The 23,272-nt window shown below is 40.6% G+C and overlaps 1 protein-coding gene across 7 annotated transcripts in view; it reads right to left on the bottom strand.

The window, feature by feature from the left end:
* The window catches only part of USP13 (ubiquitin specific peptidase 13), a 130,986-nt gene that overhangs the window by 63,071 nt on the left and 44,643 nt on the right, over nucleotides 1-23,272 (bottom strand). For 5 of the 7 annotated variants that reach the window (XM_081571040.1, XM_081571042.1, XM_081571045.1 and 2 more), the window contains exons 5-8: nucleotides 18,932-19,074; nucleotides 15,681-15,865; nucleotides 1,877-1,971; nucleotides 618-805 (exon numbers count right to left, since the gene is read on the bottom strand). In XM_081571040.1, coding sequence (XP_081427166.1) covers nucleotides 618-805; nucleotides 1,877-1,971; nucleotides 15,681-15,865; nucleotides 18,932-19,074 — 611 coding nt within the window. Of the gene's footprint in view, nucleotides 1-617; nucleotides 806-1,867; nucleotides 1,972-15,680; nucleotides 15,866-18,931; nucleotides 19,075-23,272 lie in introns of all 7 variants that reach the window. The other 2 variants (XM_081571043.1, XM_081571044.1) reach the window with 1 other exon arrangement.

Raw genomic sequence — 23,272 nt, 5'->3', positions numbered from 1 at the left:
TCCCATTACAGGTCCATATTCATCAGTCCAAGGGCCAGCACCATCTACAAACTACAGTTTGAGCAGCAAAAAACCTAAATTCTCTAAGAAACTCCACTCACTCACCATTGCCCAAACAGATCAGTGAACCTCTCCTACTGCATGTACAGGGAGAGATGAGGCAGGTTTGCTGTGAAGATTAATGATTATTGTATTTTCGGCATAGAGGTTGCAGGTTTAAAAACAGAAAGTGAAGTGAAAGTGAAGTCGCTCAGTCGTGCCTGACTCTTTGCGACCCCATGGACTATAGCCTACCAGGATCCTCCGTCCATGGGATTTTCCAGGCAAGAGGATTGGAGTGGGTTGCCATTTCCTTCTCCAGGTTAAAAACAGAAGCTATTATTAATGTGACAAATCCCTGTAGGAGGTTTTTCAGTTTACAAACTTCTCCTTATCTCATGCAATCCCTGTAACACTTCAAGAGTTCTCACCCGCCTTCATGCGGGAAGTCACAGCACAAACATGTGGTGAAATGTCCCGCAGTCAGTGAGGAAGGGCTTCCCTGGTACACACTGCCTGAGCAGGCACAGAGGAGACGAGGGGCAGTCTGTGTGCCCAGGTCTGCACGGGACACTTACGCTCTCTGGAACTCTGGGATGCTGAAGATGGCCTGCATCACAGAGCTGAGATAGCAGCTATTGCCCAGGTTCTTGAGCCCTGTGTACCCTGGGCCGTACATGGGCTTCAGCTTCGTCCCCGTCTCCTGGATCACCTCCCACTCGCTGACCCGTGGCTTGATGTCATTGTCCTGGAGCCCATTCTCTGTCTGGGGCAAGATCAGTGAAGAAATACAACGTTGACGATGACTGTCATTCCAAGATCACATCCCATGAATTATTTCTAACAGCAATAGATGTTTCTGCCTTTTCCCTCCATTAAGCAGAGAAATAAACAACCTCATTAAAAGCGACTGAGATAGTGATGGTTGCCCAAGGCAAATGGACTTTGTGCCACAGAACTGTATGCTTAAAAATCATTAAAATAGTAAGTTTTATGTTAGGTATAGCTTTCCATAATTTAATAAATGACCACCTTAAAGATTTAACAGTAAAAGAGACAAAGACTAAGGGGTAGGGGGATAGGAGGAGGAAGAAGACAAACAGCAATCAATAAAAAAGAAGGCAGATACAACACAACACAGCAGACAAAAAGCAGGACAGTTGGAGAGGAAAGTGGAATAAAACCATGGGGCTCAGGAGAAACTCAACATAGGAGGGAGGCATAAAGAAGAGAAGAGAAAATAAATTAAAAAGTGACGTGAGTGAGAGAGAGGAGTTAGAAGGAGAACATGAGGAAAGGCAGATGGCCTGGGCTAAAGCAAAACATGCACATTTAACCAGCTTTTCATAGGGTCAAATATTATACAGTCACAACACCAGCCTGAAAACACAATATAAAATGAAGCACAGGGTTTCCATCAACAATAAATAATCTACTGGTTTACTCTTTCCAAACACCAACAAGCTCTCCTTCCCTTCCTGAAATTAATTAAAGTGATGTTGGTCACAAATCATTTTAAAGGTCATCTCCCCGTACCTTCTGCCTTTAGTGAACAAAAAATGATTCACGCAACTCTCCATCAAAGGAGACAAAAATTTTGCAAGGAAACTCCAACTAAAACAAAATGGTACTTGATGAGGTGCCATGTTCATTAAAAATTTTTAAAACTGTAAGTAAACTGATAACCAAAAGAAAATGCTAATTAAGTTTGAGAAGTAAATGCAAACATTAAAACCTAAAACCTATAAAATAAAGATGTATGTGACAGGAATTATATAAATAAACCAACCAGTTTCCCTGCAAGGTGGGAATAGAGACAAAAGGAGACCTTTCTCACCCCATGCATATGAAGCATGTCAATTCCAAAATGTGCTAAGTGCTTGGCCAAATGAGGGTCCAAAACAGCTTCCTCTTCTTGGAAAGAATAAACATCTAGAAGGTGAAAAGAAAATAAGCGCTGAGATCTGCAATCAAGTTATTCAATATTCAACACGCACCCACCAAGCTCTTCCTAGGCACTGGGCTTGGGATACATCAATGAACAAACAAAAAACTCTTGTGAGCTCCAACGGGGGGGAAGATAGATGATAAACAATAAGTATAATCAATGGATATTTTTGTAAATATATCTATATATCAATCCTTTTGACATTTCAGAAAGCAATTTTATAAAGGATTTCTGAAACAAGAAAAAGAAGACAGTGTCTAAAGCTAAAATAATTTAAAACTAGACAAATACAAATGCCTAATGCTGACTGTTCTAACCCCAGTGGCATGTTTATAAGTTCAGGAGGAGGGAAGCAGGAGGGAGGAGATGGTGACACCGCCTGCCGCCCTCAGGGGGCACCAGTGAAGAACAGAGGAAACACAGGGCCTCGGGCTGTCTGAATGGCTGAACTGTGGCGCGAGGTCCAGGACAAAACGAAATTCTGCCCATGGAGCCCTCTGTAGCCTCAGAGCTACCGCCACATGACCTTCCACCTCCATCTGCCCCCTCGTCCCCTCGTCCCCTCGTCCCCTCGCCACCTGGGTCCACACCTCAGAGAGCTGGTGAGGGGTCTCTGAAGACTGCAGGGCACCCCACACGTGCCCACCCCGCAGCACATGCAAGACGATGATGCGTCTGGTACGGCGGGGTAACTCAGGAGGCTGCAGCCAGCCCAGGATCTGAGAAATCAGCTTGTTGACAGCCTTGTCTGTAGCCCACTCACGGGGCTCTGGTGTCGGGAAGCTGTGTGCTAAAGGGGGCTGCTTCTCTCCTCAGGACCCTCATCTCCCACCTGACCACACAAGGCTTCAGACTGAACCCAGCTTCTCCAAATGTAGGGTATGATTTCAAAGCAGCAGCAATGCCTGAAAGCTCATTAGAAACGCAGAATCTCGGGCTCTGCCCAGACATACTGAACAAGAATCTGCATTTTAATGAGATCCCCACACACACAGTAAAGTTTGAGAAGCACTGTTTAAGGCTTTCAAAAGCTACCCAAACCACCGCCTCATCTGTCCTCACACGGCAGTGCAACAGGGAAGAGGGAAACGTTTTCAGGCCCATTTTGCACATGAGGCAACAAGACTTAGAAAAGTGAAATTATTTGTCTCAAACCCCACATGTGGCCCAAACCCAGGTAGTCTGACTCCTGGCCCAGTCCTTTCTACTCAGATCTCTTAGGAGACCAAGACTCAGTGAGGCACCATCCAAGGCCCTTAACAGGAATGAAGAGTCAAAAAACACAATTTTGGGACTTCGGTGGTGGTCCGGTGGTTAAGACTCTGCACTGCCAATGCAGGGGGCACAGGTTCAATGCCTGGCTGGGGAACTAGGATCTCACATGGTTCAGCCAAAAAACAAAAACAAAATAAAAACAAAAAAGCCACAATTTCTTCACTCTAAAATTGGAAAAACAAAATGTGAGAATAGATATAAAGATATTATTCTTTACAGCAGCAAAAGATAAGATTGTTCAAGGAGTTTCCTGCTCTCTGGAACAATACCAGGAGGAGTCATGTATAGGAACTACGGTGACCCTCTGACCCAAACCCAGATACAAGGAGACTCACGGCCACCCAAAAAAAGTCAAGTCTTTCTATTACTAACAGATTAAACATTGTATACCTTTCTCTTCTATCCCTCTTCACCTAGGCGCCCCTTTCAACTTATGGATAGAAGCCTTCATCTATATTCTTTTCTAAATATAATTCAGTGCACTCAAAAGTAAACACAAAAGATAAAATCCCCAGGACAATTAAGAAAAAATTTCCCAAATGTTTAAATACTAAAAAAAACAAAACAAAACAAAATTCCTTGAACTAATAACTTGCAACAACTACATCAACTATACTTTCAATCTACAACACGTGACAGTAAAGTACCATTCAAATATTGGCTAGAAGGTAGAAATGACACTTCCCATGCTCTTTAAATTTGGTCATTATTTAAACTAGTGAGAATTTCTAGTTGAACAAAGAATGTTCAAACTACCGTACAACTGCCCTCATCTCACATGAGAGCAAAGTAATGCTCAAAATTCTCCAAGCTAGGCTTCAACAGTAGGTGAACTGAGAATTTCCAGATGTTCAAGCTGGATTTAGATAAGGCAGAGGAACCAGAAATCAAATTTCCAACATCTGTTGGATCACAGAAAAAGCAAAAGAGTTCCAGAAAAACATCTACTTCTGCTTCATTGACTATGCCAAAGCCTTTGACAGTGTGGATCACAACAAACTGTGGAAAATTCTTCAAGAGATCGGAATACCAGACCACCTGACCTACCTCCTAGGGCTTTCCCTGCTAGCTCAGTTGGTAAAGAATCCACCTGCAATGCAGGAGACCCAGGTTCAATTCTTGGGTCAGGAAGATCCACTGGAGAAGGGATAGGCTATCCACTCCAGTATTCTTGGGCTTCCCTTGTGACTCAGCTGGTAAAGAATATGCCTGCAATGCAGGAGACCTGGGTTCAATCCCTGGGTTGGGACGATTCCCTGGAGAAGGGAAAGGCTACCTACTCCAGTATTATGGCCTGGAGAATTCCATAGACTGTATAGTGCATGGGGTCACAAAGAGTTGGACACTACTGAGCAGCTTTCACTTTCACTTTACCTGCCTCCTGAGAAACCTGTATGCAGGTCAAGAAGCAACAGAACTGGACATGGAACAACAGACTGGTTCCAAATTGGGAAAGGAGTATGTCAAGGCTGTATATTGTCACCCTGCTTATTTAACTTATATGCAGAGTACATCAAGTGAAATGCTGGGCTGGATGAAGCACAAACTGGAATCAAGATTGCTGGGAGAAATATCAATAACCTCCGAAATGCAGATGATACCACCCTTATGGCGGAAAGCAAAGAGACTAAAGAGACTGTTGATGAAAGTGAAAGAGGAGAGTGAAAAAGCTGGCTTAAAACTCAACATTCAAAAAATGAAGATCATGGCATCTGGTCCCATCATTTCATGGCAAACAGATGGGGAAACAATGGAAACAGTGACAGACTTTATTTTCTTGAGCTTCAAAATCACTGCAGATGGTGACTGCAGCCATGGAATTAAACGACACTTGCTCCTTGGAAGAAAAGCTATGGCAAACCTAGACAGCATATTAAAAAGCAGAGATATTACTTTGCCAACAAAGGTTCCTATAGTCAAAGCTATGGTTTTTCCAGTAATCATGTATGGATGTGAGAGTTGGACCATAAAGAAAGCTGAGCACCAAAGAATATCAATTCTTTTGAACTGTGGTGTTGGAGAAGACTCTTGAGAGTCCCTTGGACTTGCAGGGAGATCCAATCTATCCATCCTAAAGGAAATCAATCCTGAATATTCACTGGAAGGACTGATGCTAAAGCTCCAATACTTTGGCCACCTGAAGCAAAGAGCTGACTCATTAGAAAAGACCCTGATGCTGGGAAAGACTGAAGGCAGGAGGAAAAAGGGATGACAGAGGATGAGATGGTTGGATGGCATCACCAACTCAATGGACATGAGATTGAGCAAGCTCTGGAAGATGGTGAAAGACAGGGAAGCCTGGCGTGCTGTAGTCCATAGGTTCACAAAGAGTCAGACATGACTGAGCGACTGAACAACAGTGAGATAGTTTTGAAGACTTCAAGACTTTAAGCCTCTACTTATCAGAGCCCCAAGAGAAAATTATAAGATTGATAGAAATGTACCATTGGCACTGGTCTAGGATTTTGAAATAAGTGAAAATCACATAAAATTCTATGGTTCTTAAGCTGTGAGCCTCCTGCATGTGTGAGAAATTAACATTTCCTATCTCTAGTCATGACACCACACTTATGGCAGAAAGGGAAGAACTCAAGAGCCTCTTGAGGAAAGTGAAAGAGGAGAGTGAAAAAGTTGGCTTAAAGCTCAACGTTCAGAAAACTAAGATCAAGGCATCTGGTCCCATCACTTCATGGGAAATAGATGGGGAAACAGCGGAAACAGTGTCAGACTTTATTTTTGGGGGCTCCAAAATCACTGCTGATGGTGATTGCAGCCATGAATTTAAAAGATGCTTACTCCTTGGAAGGAAGATTATGACCAACCTAGACAGCTTATTTAAAAGCAAAGACATTACTTTGCCAACAAAGGTCTGTCTAGTCAAGGCCATGGTTTTTCCAGTGGTCATGTATGGATGTGAGAGTTGGACTATAAAGAAAGCTGAGCGCGGAAGAATTGATGCTTTTGAACTGTGGTGTTGGAGAAGACTCTTGAGAGTCCCTTGGACTGCAAGGAGATCCACCCAGTCCATCCTAAAGGAGATCAGTCCTGGGTGTTCATTGGAAGGACTGATGTTGAAGCTGAAACTCCAATACTTTGGCCACCTCATGCGAAGAGTTGACTCATTGGAAAAGACCCTAATGCTGGGAAGGATTGGGAGCAGGAGAACAAGGGGACGACAGAGGATGAGATGGTTGGATGGCATCACCGACTCGATGGACATTGGTTTGGGTAAACTCCAAGAGTTGGTGATGGACAGGGAGGCCTGGTGTGCTGTGATTCATGGGGTCGCAAAGAGTCGGACACGACTGAGCAACTGAACTGAACTGATCTCTAGTCATTAACTGCCCCCAAAATATGACATGATTTAGTCAGACACAACAGTTACTTACCCCAATGACAAAAACAGTTTAGTGAGTAACACACAAGAAATCTAAAAATGAACTGTGATCCTTAAACTTGGCAATCATGAAGAATTTACAAGTGACACGTAGTCATAGAAAAAATATTTGAAGTAGACTTGGGGACAGAAAATCATTACACATTTTTCATTAGGAAATTTACATTATCTCCATCTTCAGCTTAGCAAACTCAAGTCTTAACTCAGAAACTACTGCAGCAAATAAGCATGGCCTGATAAGTATTACTCTCCCCAACTCCTACCTTGACTTATAAACTAGAAGCTAAGAAACAGGAAGTTCACAGAAAGATCCTCCTAGGAATAGCCTAAGCAGAGTTTCATGAGTAATCACACTTACTTTAGAAGTAAACCAGTCATTGTTTCAAGTTAAATGACAAAGGAAGCCATGGAGTGTGTAGAGAGATCCATAGAAAGGAAAAGATTTAAGAAAAGATTTACTGAATTAAAATGACAGAAAGAAGATCTCTGGCTGCACAGGAATAAAAAGCTTTACTAAGAAAGATCACAAAGGAATTTGGTGAGGATATGGAAATGTTCACTGTCTTTATAGTGAAGGTAATGATTAGGGAGCTATATATTTAAAAAATTCATTACCTAAAATATTTAAAAGGTTCCACTTATTATATGTAACTTTTACTTCAATCTGCAACCCAGCCTTGACCCATGAGTCAATGAATGAATAAAGGTAATATTTAAAGGAAAAAAAAATTTCCAGCATGAATTGATGTGATAAGCACGTTAGAAAATAGTATGTGCATTCAGGAAACTATAATCAATATCTAGTGATAAACCATAGTGGAAAAGAATAAGTGTATATATATATATATATATATATATATATGTACAACTGAATCAAAAATTCTGCTATACAGCAGAAATTAACACAACATTGTAAATCAACTATACTTCAATAAAATTTTTTTAAAAAATAAAATAGTATGTGTATTAAGTTTCAAAACTAATGAAGGAAAACTTATAAAACTTATAAAGATGGAGCCTAAGACTGAGACCAAGACTGAGAATATGTAAGGAATTATATATAAAAGTAGTAATAATTTCTTATCTCTGATGAGGTTTCCTTCTTTTGTTTTTTGTTTTTCTATTAATATTTTTCCAAATTTATATTTTGATTGAAAAAAATGTTTTACAACTAATTGCCAAAGATTACAAATATTACAAATATTTCTATAGGATGGTAAGCTATTAGAAGTAGTGTACCACTGGTCATCCTTGTTTACTCATATGGATTCACTGACTCATTCATTCATTCACTATAGTCAACAAATAAATACTGAATACCAAATATGTATGGATACTGAGGATACAATAAGAAATAAGATAAGTGAGGCCCCCGCCCTCATAAGTTGAAACGTTACTATTTCAAATAGTCTTATAGGAATGCTGGTTTGGTATAATGGACCTCCACAGATGTCTTCTTGGCTGTGGTTTACTCATGTGACTTTCGGCTCTCTTTCTTAGCCCCAGAAAGTGGCAGAAGTCCAGATCTTGCCTGCAGATCCCCACACAGGAAAGAAGAAGGAGAGAGAGGTAAAGATGTACTTCAACAAGCTCTGGTGTTTTAGGAAGACTAATGAAACCATAGAAGCTGGCTTCACTGCTCTGTTCTCACAGCTCAAATGGAGAGAAAAACAGAAGTGTTGGTCAAACACCAAGTCATAAGCCACAGAGGAAAGGTTCTCTCCAGAGTAAGTGTGATCTGTTCACCCAAACTGTCTCTCTTCACCATGAGTTTATATTTGCGCCCACAGAGTACCTTCCACAGACAGGAAAAGAAGAGAAGCAAGAGAATACTCCAGCAATTGATCTAGGAAGCCAAACACAGAATGAACAAGGTCAGAGGTGTGTACTATCACCTTAGACAGCGTAAATCCCAGACCAAACAGAATCTAGACTGTGGTCAGGAAAGGAAAAAGGAAAAAGATGTCAGTAAGAGAGACATGAAGAAGAAAAAGAAAAAAAAGGTAAATCAGAGGAACAAAGTTTATTGGTGTGTCTGTCTTCCTCCATCTGTTTACTCCACAAATACTTACTGACACCCACTATGCGTGAGGGAGTTTGCTGGATGCTAGAGATATGATACTGAACAACAACACTGTTGTTCAGGGTCTGCTGTCTTGTGAAAAGTACCACAGTGGAGCAGCAAAGAAGCACACAGAGGGGTACAAGCCAGGTCAAAACTAAAATGAAGTAGTCAATCCTTGATTTCAAATCCCTGGACTGATGCCCAGGTCAGGGGTGAAGATGACCAAGTAAGAAAAACCACCTTGAGATGCTGCTGAGCTGGGCAGAGTCGGTGGGATAGGTGATTTCACAGCTGCCACTGATAGGAACAGAATGATAGGACAAAATTGATGATTAAATAGTTAATCCCACTGGGGGATTGTAAGTAAAAAATATGGGAGACCCCTGTAAGTTAATGATTACTCAAGAAAGCAGGCTTGCTTACCAAAAAACCCATGCAACAGAAGCAAGGGACATGCCCCCAAACAATAAAACAACGGTGGCATGAGACCCAAAATCCTGCCCAGTGAAGTCAGTAAATTAATGATCCCTAGAACAAGTTCTGTGCACACACAAAAAGATAATTATTTATGGAAAGGTGACTTTTCAAAATGAAAAACCCTCATTGTACTAAAACTTGAAACTATTTTTCCAAAATTCTATATGACAATCCTGGCCTAACCATACAGGGACAAGTAAGCTTCCCAGTCCTACCCTGGGGAGGAACTGATGATGGAAACATGACATCTATTCAAGAAAGACGAAGAAGGTCTTCTCCCCCTCCCCACTTTTCCTTTGATTATAAAACTGCAGCCCACTAAGTTCTTGGGACACATTTCTCTCCCACCCACTTGTAAGTTTCACAAGCATCCTGCTCTAATAAATCACTTATCTACCACTTTGCTCTCACTGAATTCTTCTCTGCACTGAGACAGAAAGGACTATGGTACCGGAGCTCTTCGGAGTCCCCACCACCCCAAAATGACACTGATTCGTTTCACCATGGGCATCTCAGAAGACCTTCCTGCAATCACCAAGGCTTTGAGGCTTCTTCTTAGGTAAACTAATTTCCATGATGAAAGAAAAAAACACCCTCGCCTGACTCCAACCTTTTTCATTCCCTTCCCCTTCATACCTCAACCTCAATCTGCCAAAGAATGTCTCCTCCCAGACAGAGGAGAGCTCTTCATTTGTTTGTATGGTGATCTGTTTCTTATTTTGTTTGCTGCTGTACCCATGGAACCAGAGTGGAATTTGATAGGGGGCCCACTTTTATTACCCAGCCACCACAATGGCCATGACTGGGGGATCAAGGCTTCCTGGAAGAACTAATTCTAGACTGAGATGTCAGGATGAGTAGGAGTTTCTCACTGAACAGGTATATCCTTGTTGGGGAGAAGGAAACCAGGACGATTGGATCATACCACCATTAAATATCTGAGTTCACAACCTGCTTGGATTCCATGTTCACTAAGCAATAGTCTAAATATAATTCAGCTTCCCACAGGGAAGGAATGTACTGGTCAAGTTGACATAAACATCCCACTTACAGGCAGTTGTGGTTCTCATTAGAAACTAAAAGATAAACTCCCTGACTTAGAGACTCTGGCTCTTGTGAATTGAACTAGCCCCTCAGTGAGCCCATCGAGTATGGAAGATAGGCTGTCAACAGGAATACCTTCATAAGGGGGTGGCCACCCTGCCCTCCTGGGCCTCAACATCCACAAAGCCCATTGTCAGACATTTGAAGAAACTTCACATGTTTTCATTAATTTATTTGGCTTTTAAATAAATATTAAGCAACACCTAGCAATCTATTAAACAGATTTAAAAGAAACAAAAATAGAATTGATACATCCCATAAACTAATATCTTGGGCAAAGTTCAGGAGATAGTGGAGGACAGGGAAGCCTGGCGTGCTACAATCCACAGGGTTGCAAATAGTCGGACACGACCTGGCGAATGAACAACAGCAACAACAACAAATTAACTAATATGACAATTAGACTGAAAATAATTACTTGCATTAAAACCAACTCAGCGTAAGATAAACAGGAATCAAATCCTGATCTATTTTCAAAAACTGAACATTTTTTCAGCTAAGTGAATTCAAGAACTTTCATCATAGCTGAATGTTTCACATAGTTTTTGACAATGTTTTATGTTGTCTATGGTTGAAGAGTAGCATTTATTCAAATACTCTCAATTATGTGATAAGGAAAATCTTGAAAGTTCACCCTACCCTACAAGAAAAACTAAACTTAACTATGGCAGATAATGGGTTAATATTCTTAATGGTTAAGAAGATTTTAAAAGCCAGTAAGGAAAACACCTAGACATACACCTACTAGGAAATCGGCCTAAGACATTCACATAAAGAACTACAAACAATCTCTTTAACAAGTGGTGCTGGGAAAACTGGTCAACCACTTGTAAAAGAATGAAACTAGAACACTTTCTAACACCATACACAAAAATAAACTCAAAATGGATTAAAGATCTAAACGTAAGACCAGAAACTATAAAACTCCTAGAGGAAAACATAGGCAAAACACTTTCCGACATAAATCACAGCAGGATCCTCCATGACCCACCTCCCAGAATATTGGAAATAAAAGCAAAAATAAACAAATGGGACCTAATTAAAATTAAAAGCTTTTGCACAACAAAGGAAACTATAAACAAGGTGAAAAGACAGCCTTCAGAATGGGAGAAAATAATAGCAAATGAAGCAACAGACAAACAATTAATATCGAAAATATACAAGCAACTTCTGCAGCTGAATTCCCGAAAAATAAACGACCCAATCAAAAAATGGGCCAAAGAACTAAACAGACATTTCTCCAAAGAAGACATACAGATGGCTAACAAACACATGAAAAGATGCTCAACATCACTCATTATTAGAGAAATGCAAATCAAAACCACAATGAGGTATCATTTCACACCAGTCAGAATGGCTGCTATCCAAAAGTCTACAAGCAATAAATGCTGGAGAGGGTGTGGAGAAAAGGGAACCCTCTTACACTGTTGGTGGGAATGCAAACTAGTACAGCCACTATGGAGAACAGTGTGGAGATTCCTTAAAAAACTGGGAATAGAACTGCCATATGACCCAGCAATCCCACTGCTGGGCATATACACCGAGGAAACCAGAATTGAAACAGACGCGTATACCCCAATGTTCATCGCAGCACTGTTTACAATAGCCAGGACATGGAAGCAACCTAGATGTCCATCAGCAGACGAATGGATAAGGAAGCTGTGGTACATATACACAATGGAATATTACTCAGCCATTAAAAAAAATACATTTGAATCGGTTCTACTGAGATGGATGGAACTGGAGCCCATTATACAGAGTGAAGTAAGCCAGAAAGAAAAACAACAATACAGTATACTAATGCATATATATGGAATTTGAAAGATGGTAACGATAACCCTATATGCGAGACAGAATAAGAGACACAGAGGCATGGAACAATTTTATGGACTCTGAGGGAGAAGGTGAGGGTGGGACGTTCTGGGAGAATAGCATTGAAATATGTATATTATCATATGTGAAACAGAACACCATTCCATGTTCGATGCATGTGACAAGGGCTCAGGGCCGGGGCAATAGGATGATCCAGAAGGATGGGATGGGGAGGGAGGTGGGTGGGGGGTCCAGGAAGGGGAACACATGTAAACCCATGGCTGATTCATGTCAATGTATGGCAAAAACTATTACAATATTGTAAAGTAATTAGCCCCCAACTAAAATAAATAAATTTATTTAAAAAATAAAAATAAAAAAAAAATAAAAATAAATAAATAAATAAATAAATAAATAAATAAAGAACTACAAACAGCCAAGGATACTGTGAAAAAGTTCAGCCTCACTATAAAGCAAGTTAAAACAAGATAACAGATTAGCCAAGGTTTTTAAATATTCTGAATATGAAAAGTTGTCAAAGATTTGTTGGAATAGGTATTCTCATACATTTCTGGTGGGTGTATGAATTACTACAGTTGTTTAAGAGAGAAACTCAGCAACTGAAAATTAAATTTAAAGGTTCAACTCTTTGTTCACAGGAATCTGTCCTAAAAAAAAAAAAATCATTAGACAAACACCCAAAGACTTGCATATATACAAAGATGTTCATCAGAAAAGCAAAATTGTAACATCTCATAGGGGAACAAGAATAATCAATGCTTTTGAACTGTGGTGTTGGAGAAGACTCTTGAGAGTCCCTTGGACTGCAAAGAGATCTAACCAGTCCATCCTAAAGGAAATCAGTCCTGAATAATCATTGGAAGGACTGATGTTGAAGATGAAATTCCAATACTTTGGCCACCTGATGCAAAGAACCGACTCATTGGAAAAGACCCTGATGCTGGGAAAGATTGAAGGCAGGAGGAGAAGGGGGCGATAGAGGATGAGATGGTTGGATGACTTCACCGACTCGAAGGACAGGAGTTTGAGCCAGCTCCAGGAATTGGTGATGGACAGGGAAGCCTGGCGTGCTGCAGTCCATGGGGTCCCAAACAGTCAGACATGACTGAGCAACTGAACTGAACTAAACTGAATGGGGAACAGTGAAATGATTTGTGGAACTATCAGGGGATACTGAAGAAGTTTAATGACATAGAAAATATAATGTTAAATTGAGAAAATAGGGACTAAAACTTTATACAGTGTGATTCAATTTTTGTAAAAATGCAGGCTATGTGTGTGTGTTTGTATGAGAACTGATCAAGGCTTTAGAAAAGAAAAAAGACTGAAAGGAAACACTCAAATTATTAGAAGCAGGGTGGCTTGTCTGGGGAGTGGTATTACTACTGATTTTTATTTCTCTAAATTTTTCTCTGTTTTCTAAATATGTTACACTGAACATCTGCTTCCCATATTATCAAAGGGCTAATATAAAACTTTCCTGTCTCAAGTTAAAGGAAAGAAACTTTAGATGAACTCTAAATCACAGTTTGAAAATAAGTTTCATGCTTAGAAAAAAAAAAAGCTTCTGGAAAATTAAAGATGCTTAGAGAATAGAATTAATCCTTGCCTTTATTATTAGCATATATTTAAATAGAATACAATTATTTGAATACTTATAGACTAGTTGGTTCATTTAACCAAAGTATCCATGCCTAGTATAAGATTTTGTATGGAACTCAAAGATGACATAGCTCAACTGAAATTTTAGAACAAAGTCCCAAACATAAATAATTTTAGTTTTGAAGAGGATGTTCTGAGAGCTGGACTTCTAATAACTGGTCTCAAAGCACTACATAATATAACTTCACCATAAAAAGAATGAAATATTGCCATCTGCAGTGACATGGACGGACCTAACATTGCCATACCAAGTAAAGTAAGCCAGAAAGAGAAAGACAAATATCACATATCATTGCATGTGGAATCTAAAAAGATGATACAAATGAACTTATTTCCAAACAGAAACAGACTCACAGACAGAGAAAACAAATTTATGGTTACCAAAGTTTGCTTTGGTTAGAAGTTTGGGATTAACAGATACAATCTACTATATATAAAATAGATCAGCAACAAGGACCACTGTATAGCACAGGGAACTAAATTTGATGTATTGTAATGACCTACAACAGAAAAGAATCTGAAAAAAAAAACCAATCACTTTGCTGTACACCTGAAATGAACACTGTAAATCCACTATATTTCAATTTTTTTTAAAGGCCCTGCATCTTTAAAATAGCACTAAAAGTAGAAACATCTGAATTTTCCTCCCCTTACAATTGTACCCAATAGAACGCCTATGTTATTATGAACCCTTCTCTCCGGAGGCCCTGCAAGGACAATGATGGTTACCACATACACCAGTCATTCAACAGAGCAGTCACCCCAAATCCAACTGGCAGGCTATAGTTCATGGGGTGGCAAAGAGACAGGACTGAAAACAACAACAAACAAAATTCAGTCAGAGAAAGATAACAGAAGAAAAGACAAATGTCTACATTTGTCCTTAAAAAAAATCATCTTACCTTAAAGTAGAGAAGAAATAGAGACTTAACACCTGGACAGTTGGAGAAGACTAACCTGAGTGTGGGTCCAGATCGGTGCTTCATAAATGTTGTCAGTGACATGGGTTGGGTCACATGATGATGGGTTCTTATGGCCACAGCTCAGTATTTAATTTTCTCATCATCAATCCTGATATAAGTTCTCTGTTCCCTCACCCAATGGTGGAAGGAATTAACTATACAAACATGGCTAAAAGCTAACCTACAGTGTGAGAGCACAAAGAGAACCAGTTCTGACAGTACAAGCAGGAACCACTACTAACCCTTTGCTGCACTGGACACAATCACTGCCCACTGAGGTCAAGGGGTCTGAACACCCAGTATCTTGAACAACCATCTACTCCATAATGACACTAATCCCCCTAATGGACTCTAGGCTTTTGAACCCCTACTATTTTAATGTTGAGTTTGATTATGCACATTTACTTCACAAGTCCTGATTCCTCCTTCTGTCCTCTTTGTTTTTTAGTCGCTCAGTCATGTCCAACTCTTTTGTGACCCCATGGAGTGGGGCCCACCAGGCTCCTCTGTCCATGGGATTTCCCAGGCAAGAATACTGGAGTGGGTTGCCATTTCCTTCTGCAGGGGATCTTCCTGACCCAGTGATCGAACCTGCGTCTCCTGCACTGGCAGGTGGATTCTTTCCCGCTGAGCCATTAGCCAAGGGAAATAAAGAAAGATACAAAAGCAAAAAACTTTTACCAAGACTCTACTGTGGGCACCGGGCTAAATGTTTATGCACCTTGACAAACCTATGAGGGAGGTACCATGATTATCCTCAAGATGAGGAACCAGAGGCTGACCCAAGATCTCACAGCTAATAAGAGGTAGAATCAGGATTCACGCCTGGGCTGTCTTAGTCCAACCCCAGAGATGAAGGCACTGGTTAATCCAAGAGGGAGCCACTGCAGGTGCCCGGGTTGGTAAAGGCACACTCACCGGCCCCATCTGGAGTGATGGTCCCCAGTTTCACAGCGAGAGGGTAGCCTGTGTCTCTGTAATGCTCCAACGCATGCCCGTTGCCCCCGGAGCTGTCAAAGAACCACTTCCCACATAGCACGGAGCCATCGGTCAGGTTCAACCAGAGGTTCTCCCGAAGGTCACACCTGGCACACTTCCAACCACTGTGAAGTCATCAGAGGACAATTAGCACAGACACAGCACATGATGAGAAAACTAACATCTAAGAAAATGGGGTGTCTCAAGTTGAGGGGGCAGCGGGGTCACAGGAGATGGTCAGTGGAATAACAGAGAGCACTCACACGGGGGCCAGGTCCTCCAAGAGAGCTCTTTTACCTTAGGAAACTGACCCAGAACTTGAGGATAGGAAGAGAGATCATTTCCTTAAAATTCCTTACATGAGAGACAGTAAAGCCTGAGTGAGTTTAAATTATGAAAGATCCCATGTGTATCAACAGCTGAGGTTCTAGAGCATTAACCACTGGTAGTAATGCTTCACTACTAGTTTAAACAAAACTACTACACGGACAATCTAAGTAGAAAGGAAAGCACTTCGTTGTTGTTATTATTCAGTCTCTAGATCGTGTCCAACGCTTTGTGACCTCATGGGTATAGCATGTCAGGCTCCTTTGTCCACCACTATCTCCCAGAGTTTGCTCAAATTCATGTTCATTGAGTTGGTGATGCTATCTAACCATCTCATCCTCTGTGCCCCCGTTCTCCTTTTGCCTTCAATCTATCCCAACATCAGGGTCTTTTCCAATGAGTCAGCTCTTTCCATTAGGTGGCCAAAGATTGGAACTTCAGCATCAGTCCTTCCAATGAATACTCAGGGTTAATTTCCTTGAGGATTGACTGCATTGGTCTCCTTGCAGTCCAAAGGATTCTCAAGAATCTTCTCCAGCACCACAGGTCGAAAGCATCAATTCTTTGCTGCTCAGCCTTCTTTATGAACCAAGTCTCACATCTGTACACGATTATAGCTTTGACTATATGGACATTTATTGGCAAAGTGATGTCTTGACTTTTAAATATGCTGTCTAGGTTTGTCATAACTTTTCTTCCAAGCAGCAAGTGTCTTTTAATTTCATGGCTGCAGTCACCGTCCGCAGATTTTGGAGTCCAAGAAAAGAAAATGTCACTGCTTCCACTTTTTCCCTTTCTATTTGCCATAAAGTAATAGCAGCAGTAGCAATGGGACCGGATGCCATGATCTTAGTTTGTTTAATGTTGTTTCAAGCCAGCTTTTTCACTCTCCTCTTTCACCCTCTTCAAGAGGCTAAGTTCCCCTTCGCTTTCTGCCATAAGGGTGGTGTCATCTGCATATCTGAGGTTATTGATATTTCTCCCAGCAATCTTGATTCCAGCTTGTGCTTCATCCAGTCTGGCATTTTGCATGATGTACTCTGCATACAAGTTAAATAAGCAGGATGACAATATACATCCTTGATGTACTCCTTTCCCTATTTGGAACCAGTCTGTTGTTCCATGTCCAGTTCTAACTGTTGCTTTGTGACCTGCATACAGATTTCTCAGGAGGCAGGTAAGGTGGTCTGATATTCCCATCTCTTGAAGAATTTTCCACAGTTCATCGTGATCCACACAGTCAAAGGCTTTCGCAAAGTCAATGAAGCAGATGTTTTTCTGGAATTCTCTTGCTTTTTTCTATGATCCAACGGATGTTGGCAATTTGATCTCTGGTTATTCTGCCTCTTCAAAACCCAGCTTGTACATCTGGAAGTTCTTGGTTCATGTACTACTGAAGCCTAGCTTGAAGGATATTGAGCATAACCTTGCTAGCATGTGAAATGAGCACAATTGTACAGTAGTTTGAATGTACTTTGGCACTGCCCTTCTTTGGGATTGGAATGAAAACTGACTTTTTCCAGTCCTGTGGCCATTGCTGAGTTTTCCAAATTTGCTGACATATTAAGTGCAGCACTTTAACAGCATCATCTCTTAGGATTTGAAATAGCTGAGCTGAAATTCTGTCACTTCCACTAGTTTCATTCCTAGTAATGCTTCCTAAGGCCCACTTGACTTCACACTCCAGGATGTCTGGCTCCAGGTGAGTGACCACATCATTGTGATGATTCAAGTCATTAAGGCCTTTTTTGTATACTTCTTCTGTGTATTCTTGCCATCTCTTCTTAATCTCTTCTGCTTCTGTTAGGTCTTTACTGTTTCTGTCCTTTATTGTGTCCATCCTTGCATGAAATGTTCCCTGGATCTCTCCAATCTCTTAAAGAGATCTCGTCTTTCCCTTTCTATTGTTTTCCTCTTTCTTTGCATTAACAACTTAAATGAAGGTTAAATGCCAGGTATGGGGCAAGGGCTTTACAGAAGTCTTACCATGCAATTCTAATAAACACTCTTCAGCATTATTACCATCCCCACTATCAAAGAGAAAAACAGACTCAGAGGTACGGAGCCTTCCCTAAGACCACACAGAGCAGAAGGCAGCACAGCCAGGGTCCAACCAGACGGGACACATTCTGAATCCACCTGCTCTTTCCCTCTAGCTCCTGCCTCTGGAAACACACCTGCCTCTGATTACAGGAGGTGCCAATGAAGTCTAAAGAGCATTCCAGCCAAAAGGTGATAACCAAAGACTGTTGTAAGTCTTTGTAGCTGGGTCCTCCTAGAGGTAGACAAAGATCTGAATGCAAATGGCTTGTCTGGGAGATGATCCCAGGAAGCACCCTAGGGGAGTTGAGGGAAGAGAGACTGAAAGGGTAGGCAGCCAGGCCGGAGGCTGTCAACAAGTAGATGACCCCCTGGGCCAGTGGGGCTCAGTCCAGCTGCGGAACTCCAGGAGACGGTTACCCCACTTGAGGGTGGGGGTCTAGGTATTCATCCTTCCACTCCACAGCCCCTGGTTGGGGGCCGTTCCAGGAGGACAGGAGGGAGCATGACTCCACAGCATTTCTGACTGTCCCATGCACCAGCCAACCTGGCTCTGGCAGATAGAGAAAGCCCCTAAGAAAGAGCTGCAGGTGTCTGCAATCAGATGCCTTAGGGTAGGGATGGGCTGGGCTCTGGGGTAGGGACCAGCCACAGTCAGCATCTACTACAAAGGTATAGATAATGCCAGAGAGAATTTTTGAGCTTATTTTTATAAAAGGCAACTGATAAGAACATATATAACTGCTAATTCAGTGGAGAGGTAGAAAAATAAATAATCCTTTGGCCAATTTTAGGCGGTAAAGTTCCATTTTGCTGACTCTCACCTTGGAAGAATTCTGACTCCATTGTCCAGCTGGGTGAGGTTATTGGCATATTTCGACACTGGTAATTCATTCTCCCATGTATCTGGGTCCTGCTTTCTGTATGGAGATTTTGAGCTGAGAACTGCATCACAAGCGATTGTTACCTGTAAGACAAATGCAGATATAACACATAAAACATTTTGAGAACAGCAACTTTTATAAAATGAACCTTAAAGTTTATTAATAAATACAACTTAAGTCAAGAAAATTCAAACAGCTTAGTTACCACAAGAGCAAGATGCTAGTTTCCTGACTCTAGCACTTTCCCCCTGGGTCTAGCTAGGTTTTGTCCTGGCCTGGAATTTGCAGTATTAACAATGACACAAGATAGCAAAGAACCAAATCCAGTTTGTAAATCCAAGCATAAAAGTCAGATTTAACAATTTCTATCTCTTAGCAAGTGGAGTGAAAAGTATATGGTGAACAATTTACAAGTGAAATTAGCAACAGGAACACCTAGGATTTACCCAAGTGGTATATTTTACTCCTAACAAATATACACCAAGATATCCAATATCCTTAACTCATCACACAATGACATGTGGTCAAGGGCACTTGAATGGAATGCAAGCAGCATGGCTCCATTTCCTAATCTGGTGCAAATGTGACCTTGGATGGGGACACGCCTAGATGTCTCTGTGCCAGACCAGCCATTATGAGCAAATCTGTGATGTCCGGCTTGGCACCAACTAACCACCAGGGAGGGCAGACTCTCTTACTTTCTCCCAAACCCCATGGATCCTGGACATAGGCCTCTCACAACTATTCACTATTTGCTTAATTCTGTAAGCTATTTCTAGCTCTCTTTAAAAACATATTCTGATGAGAACGTAAAATGGCACAGCCACTTTGGAAAATAATTTGGCAGGTCCTCAAATGGTTAAACAGAACTACCATATGACCCTCCAATTCCATTCTGAGGTACACACCCAAGGTATTAATAAATAAAAATATAGGTTTACACAAAAACTTATCCACAAATGTTCACTTAACATAAGCATTATTTACAACAGCCAAAATTAGAAACAACCCAAATGTCCATTAATGATAAATGGATCAAGTATTGTATTTTGACATAAGAACTGTTTATCAGCAATAAAAAGGAATGAAGTACCGATACACGCTACAACCCAGATGGACCTTGAAAATGTATGCTAAGTTAAAAAAAAGCCAGTCACAAAGAACCATGATTCCTTTTATATGGAATGTACAAAACAGGCAAATCCATAAAGACAGAAAGCAGATTAGTGATAGCCAGAGGCTAGGGGGATAAGAGGCAGAGGGGTAGGTGATGGCTGTGGGGTAATAACATTCTAAAATGAGATAGTCATGATGGATGCCCAATTCTGAATATAATAAAAGCCATTGAATTGTTTTTAAATTTTTTAACAAAAATGTATATTCTACATCACTATCCTCCTGCACAATTAGCTGAACTTCATACAGAATGTTTTCCTCTGGGTAGCACGGACAACTGACCCCAGAACAGATTAAGAGACATACTTTATGGTTCTCTGGTGGCTCACTTGGTTAAGAATCCGCCTGCAGTGTAGGATACCAGGGTTTGATCCCTGGGTCAGGAAGATGCCCTGGAGAAAGGAACGGCCACCCACTTCAGTATACTTGCCTGGGAAATCCCATGGACAGAGGAACCTGGTGGGCTACAGTCTATCGGGTCACAAAGAGTTGGACACGACTTAGTGACTAAACCACCATCATCACCAAATGGGAAAGAAATCTAAAGAGTGTATGTATATATATATACATATATATATATACACACACACACAACTGATTCACTTCATTGTACAATAGAAACTAACACATTGTAAAGTAACTATACTCCAATAAATACATAAAATAAACAACTACAAGGAAAAAAAAGAGATAATAGAGGCCTCAGCTGCCATCCCACACCCACCCAGGCCATGAGCAATTCCTATCAGTCCTACATTCAAAATCTATTTGCAATCTACCTCTTCTTAAATTCGGCCAGACCCGTCTTAGTCCCAACCATCATTCCAGCCACACAACAGCCACCTTAAGGTCTCCTTTCTCCCACTCTTGCTCCCTCTTCTCTGCCCAGCAGACAGTGATCTGCTGTGAACATTAGAGCCCATCCTTTTCCAGCTTTTAAAACTCTGAGGATATACTGAACACTGCTAATTGACACCACTGGGCTAAGCACGGTCAGGAGAAGGAAATGGCTCCTGCCCTCAAAAAGCTTACATTCCATTACAAAAAAAAACTTCCACTCCATTACAGATCAGGCAATCAGGCATCCATAAATATATTTAAACCTCTCCTTTATTTTGGGGGTGGAGGTGTTTATTTGATAGAAGTTTTTGTCATAATTGATTTACAATGTTATATTAGGTTCAGGTGTACAACACAGTAATCTGATATTTTGTAACATATACTCTATTTAAAGTTATTATAAAATAACTGGTTATATTCCCTGTGCTGTACATTATATCTTTCTATCTTATTCATTTTATACCTAGTAGTGTATACCTCTTAATCCCCTTTCCCTATCTTGCCCCTCTCTCAATGTTTTCCAAAATTATTCCCATTCATCTCCCACAAACAGTGTTATATAATTAGTGCTTCCTTTCAATTATCAAAAATCATCTTCCACTCCCTTCCAGTAATGTCCCTAGAAAACAAGGTTGAGTTCACCATGAGCTCCTTTCTGATGCTATGTGTTTGGGCCATGCTGCCTCAGCGCTCCTGGCTACAACTCATCTTTTTACTCTGGCCTGCTATAATCTCCCTGCTATTTCACTGACTACCTTGATCCCTTCCCTGTCCTCTTCTGAATCTTCTCCACCCCATTAGATCTTTAAGTGTTCTTCTAATTTGTAATACACAATGATTCGGATGTAATATTCTCTCTTTTCTTTGAGATTCCTTCCTGGTGACACTCAATAAAATTTCCTTAATCGTCTGGGACACTATAAAACATTGACCTAGTGTTTTCAGAATACCATCTAAAATCACTTAGGGATCCTTTTAATGGATCACAATTGAAAGTCAGGATCCATTACCCTATATTATACTATGAATTATCTCAAGTTCAGGGGTGTTCTGGAATTGGCTCAAACTGGCTCACAGAATTGATTGCTAAATTTTAAAAAATTCTCCAAGAAGATTGTTAAACACACCCGTTATTAAAAATTAAATTCTATAGGCTCACAAATAAATATATTTTTTAAAGGCAAAAAATGTTTAAAGCTTTTCACTCCCTAGCTGTGTTACTCTATTCTTAATATCTAATCTATCTGCTTTGGAAGTCACCTATATCCATGTTATATAAGAGGTGGAAACCATAGGTGACGGTGTCCTACTACACATCTCTTCCCAACACTGCATTGGTGACATGTTAGCCTGAAATCAGCCACGGTGGGAGTATTTACACCACTGAAATCGGCAACCACTACAGCGCAGGGAGCTGGTTGCTAACCAACTACAAGCGCACCACTGCTTGAGTTCCTGAGTCTAAAATGAGGCATTCGATCTCAGGCGCTAAGATACCTACTGAGTCCCAGACACTCTCTCTCTGTGATCCCTGTATCACTAAGAGGTAGTTCAGCTTTCTGGTAGAATCTACAGAGTACCTACCTGAAACTGAATTTTTTTGTGCTGAGAAATACAAGAGATGACAGAAGACCTGGTTGAGTAACTTGAAGTTCAATAATTTTTGGTATTTAAAAACTTAAAAAGACAATTATAAAATATCAAAAATGTAGCAAAAGCATGAAAAGAAATTATAGTAACGAGCATCTGTTATATAGATAAAACCAGTTACCATCAGATAAATCCAGGCCTCCCCATCTATCTCCCTACCTCACCTTCCAAAAAATTCTCTCCCTCTCTTTTTAATTCTTAAAGCACTTCTTAATTCTAGAAGACTCTATTAGAAATTGTAAAATATATTGCTAGATTCAGATTTCTGTGACACTTCACCTCTCTATAAAAGCATTCACATTTGGAATTATGTTCTGCATACAGGAATAATTAAAAGTACTTACAGGCTCTCTTAACTTTTCTCACATGAAGACTTTTTTTTCATAAGTGAGTGAGAGAAAAATCATCCCTCATGACATTCATTCACAATGTGCTGCTTTTTTGATAACAGATTCAAGAGTTATGTTAAACAACAGCAGTGAGAACTCCTAGTTTTATACAGATATAAGCTTTAGTATATAATATCAGATAATGGTAAGACCATTTTGTCCATCATACATTTTGCCCTTGGTAAATGCCACATGAGTAGACACAGGGAACTGCAGAAAGGAGAGG

This window comes from Giraffa tippelskirchi, chromosome 2 (assembly GCF_054371585.1).
Source record: "Giraffa tippelskirchi isolate mGirTip1 chromosome 2, T2T-mGirTip1v1.2.pri, whole genome shotgun sequence".
NCBI classification, from domain to species: domain Eukaryota; kingdom Metazoa; phylum Chordata; class Mammalia; order Artiodactyla; family Giraffidae; genus Giraffa; species Giraffa tippelskirchi.
This window is presented reverse-complemented; position numbering and strand designations above follow the sequence as displayed.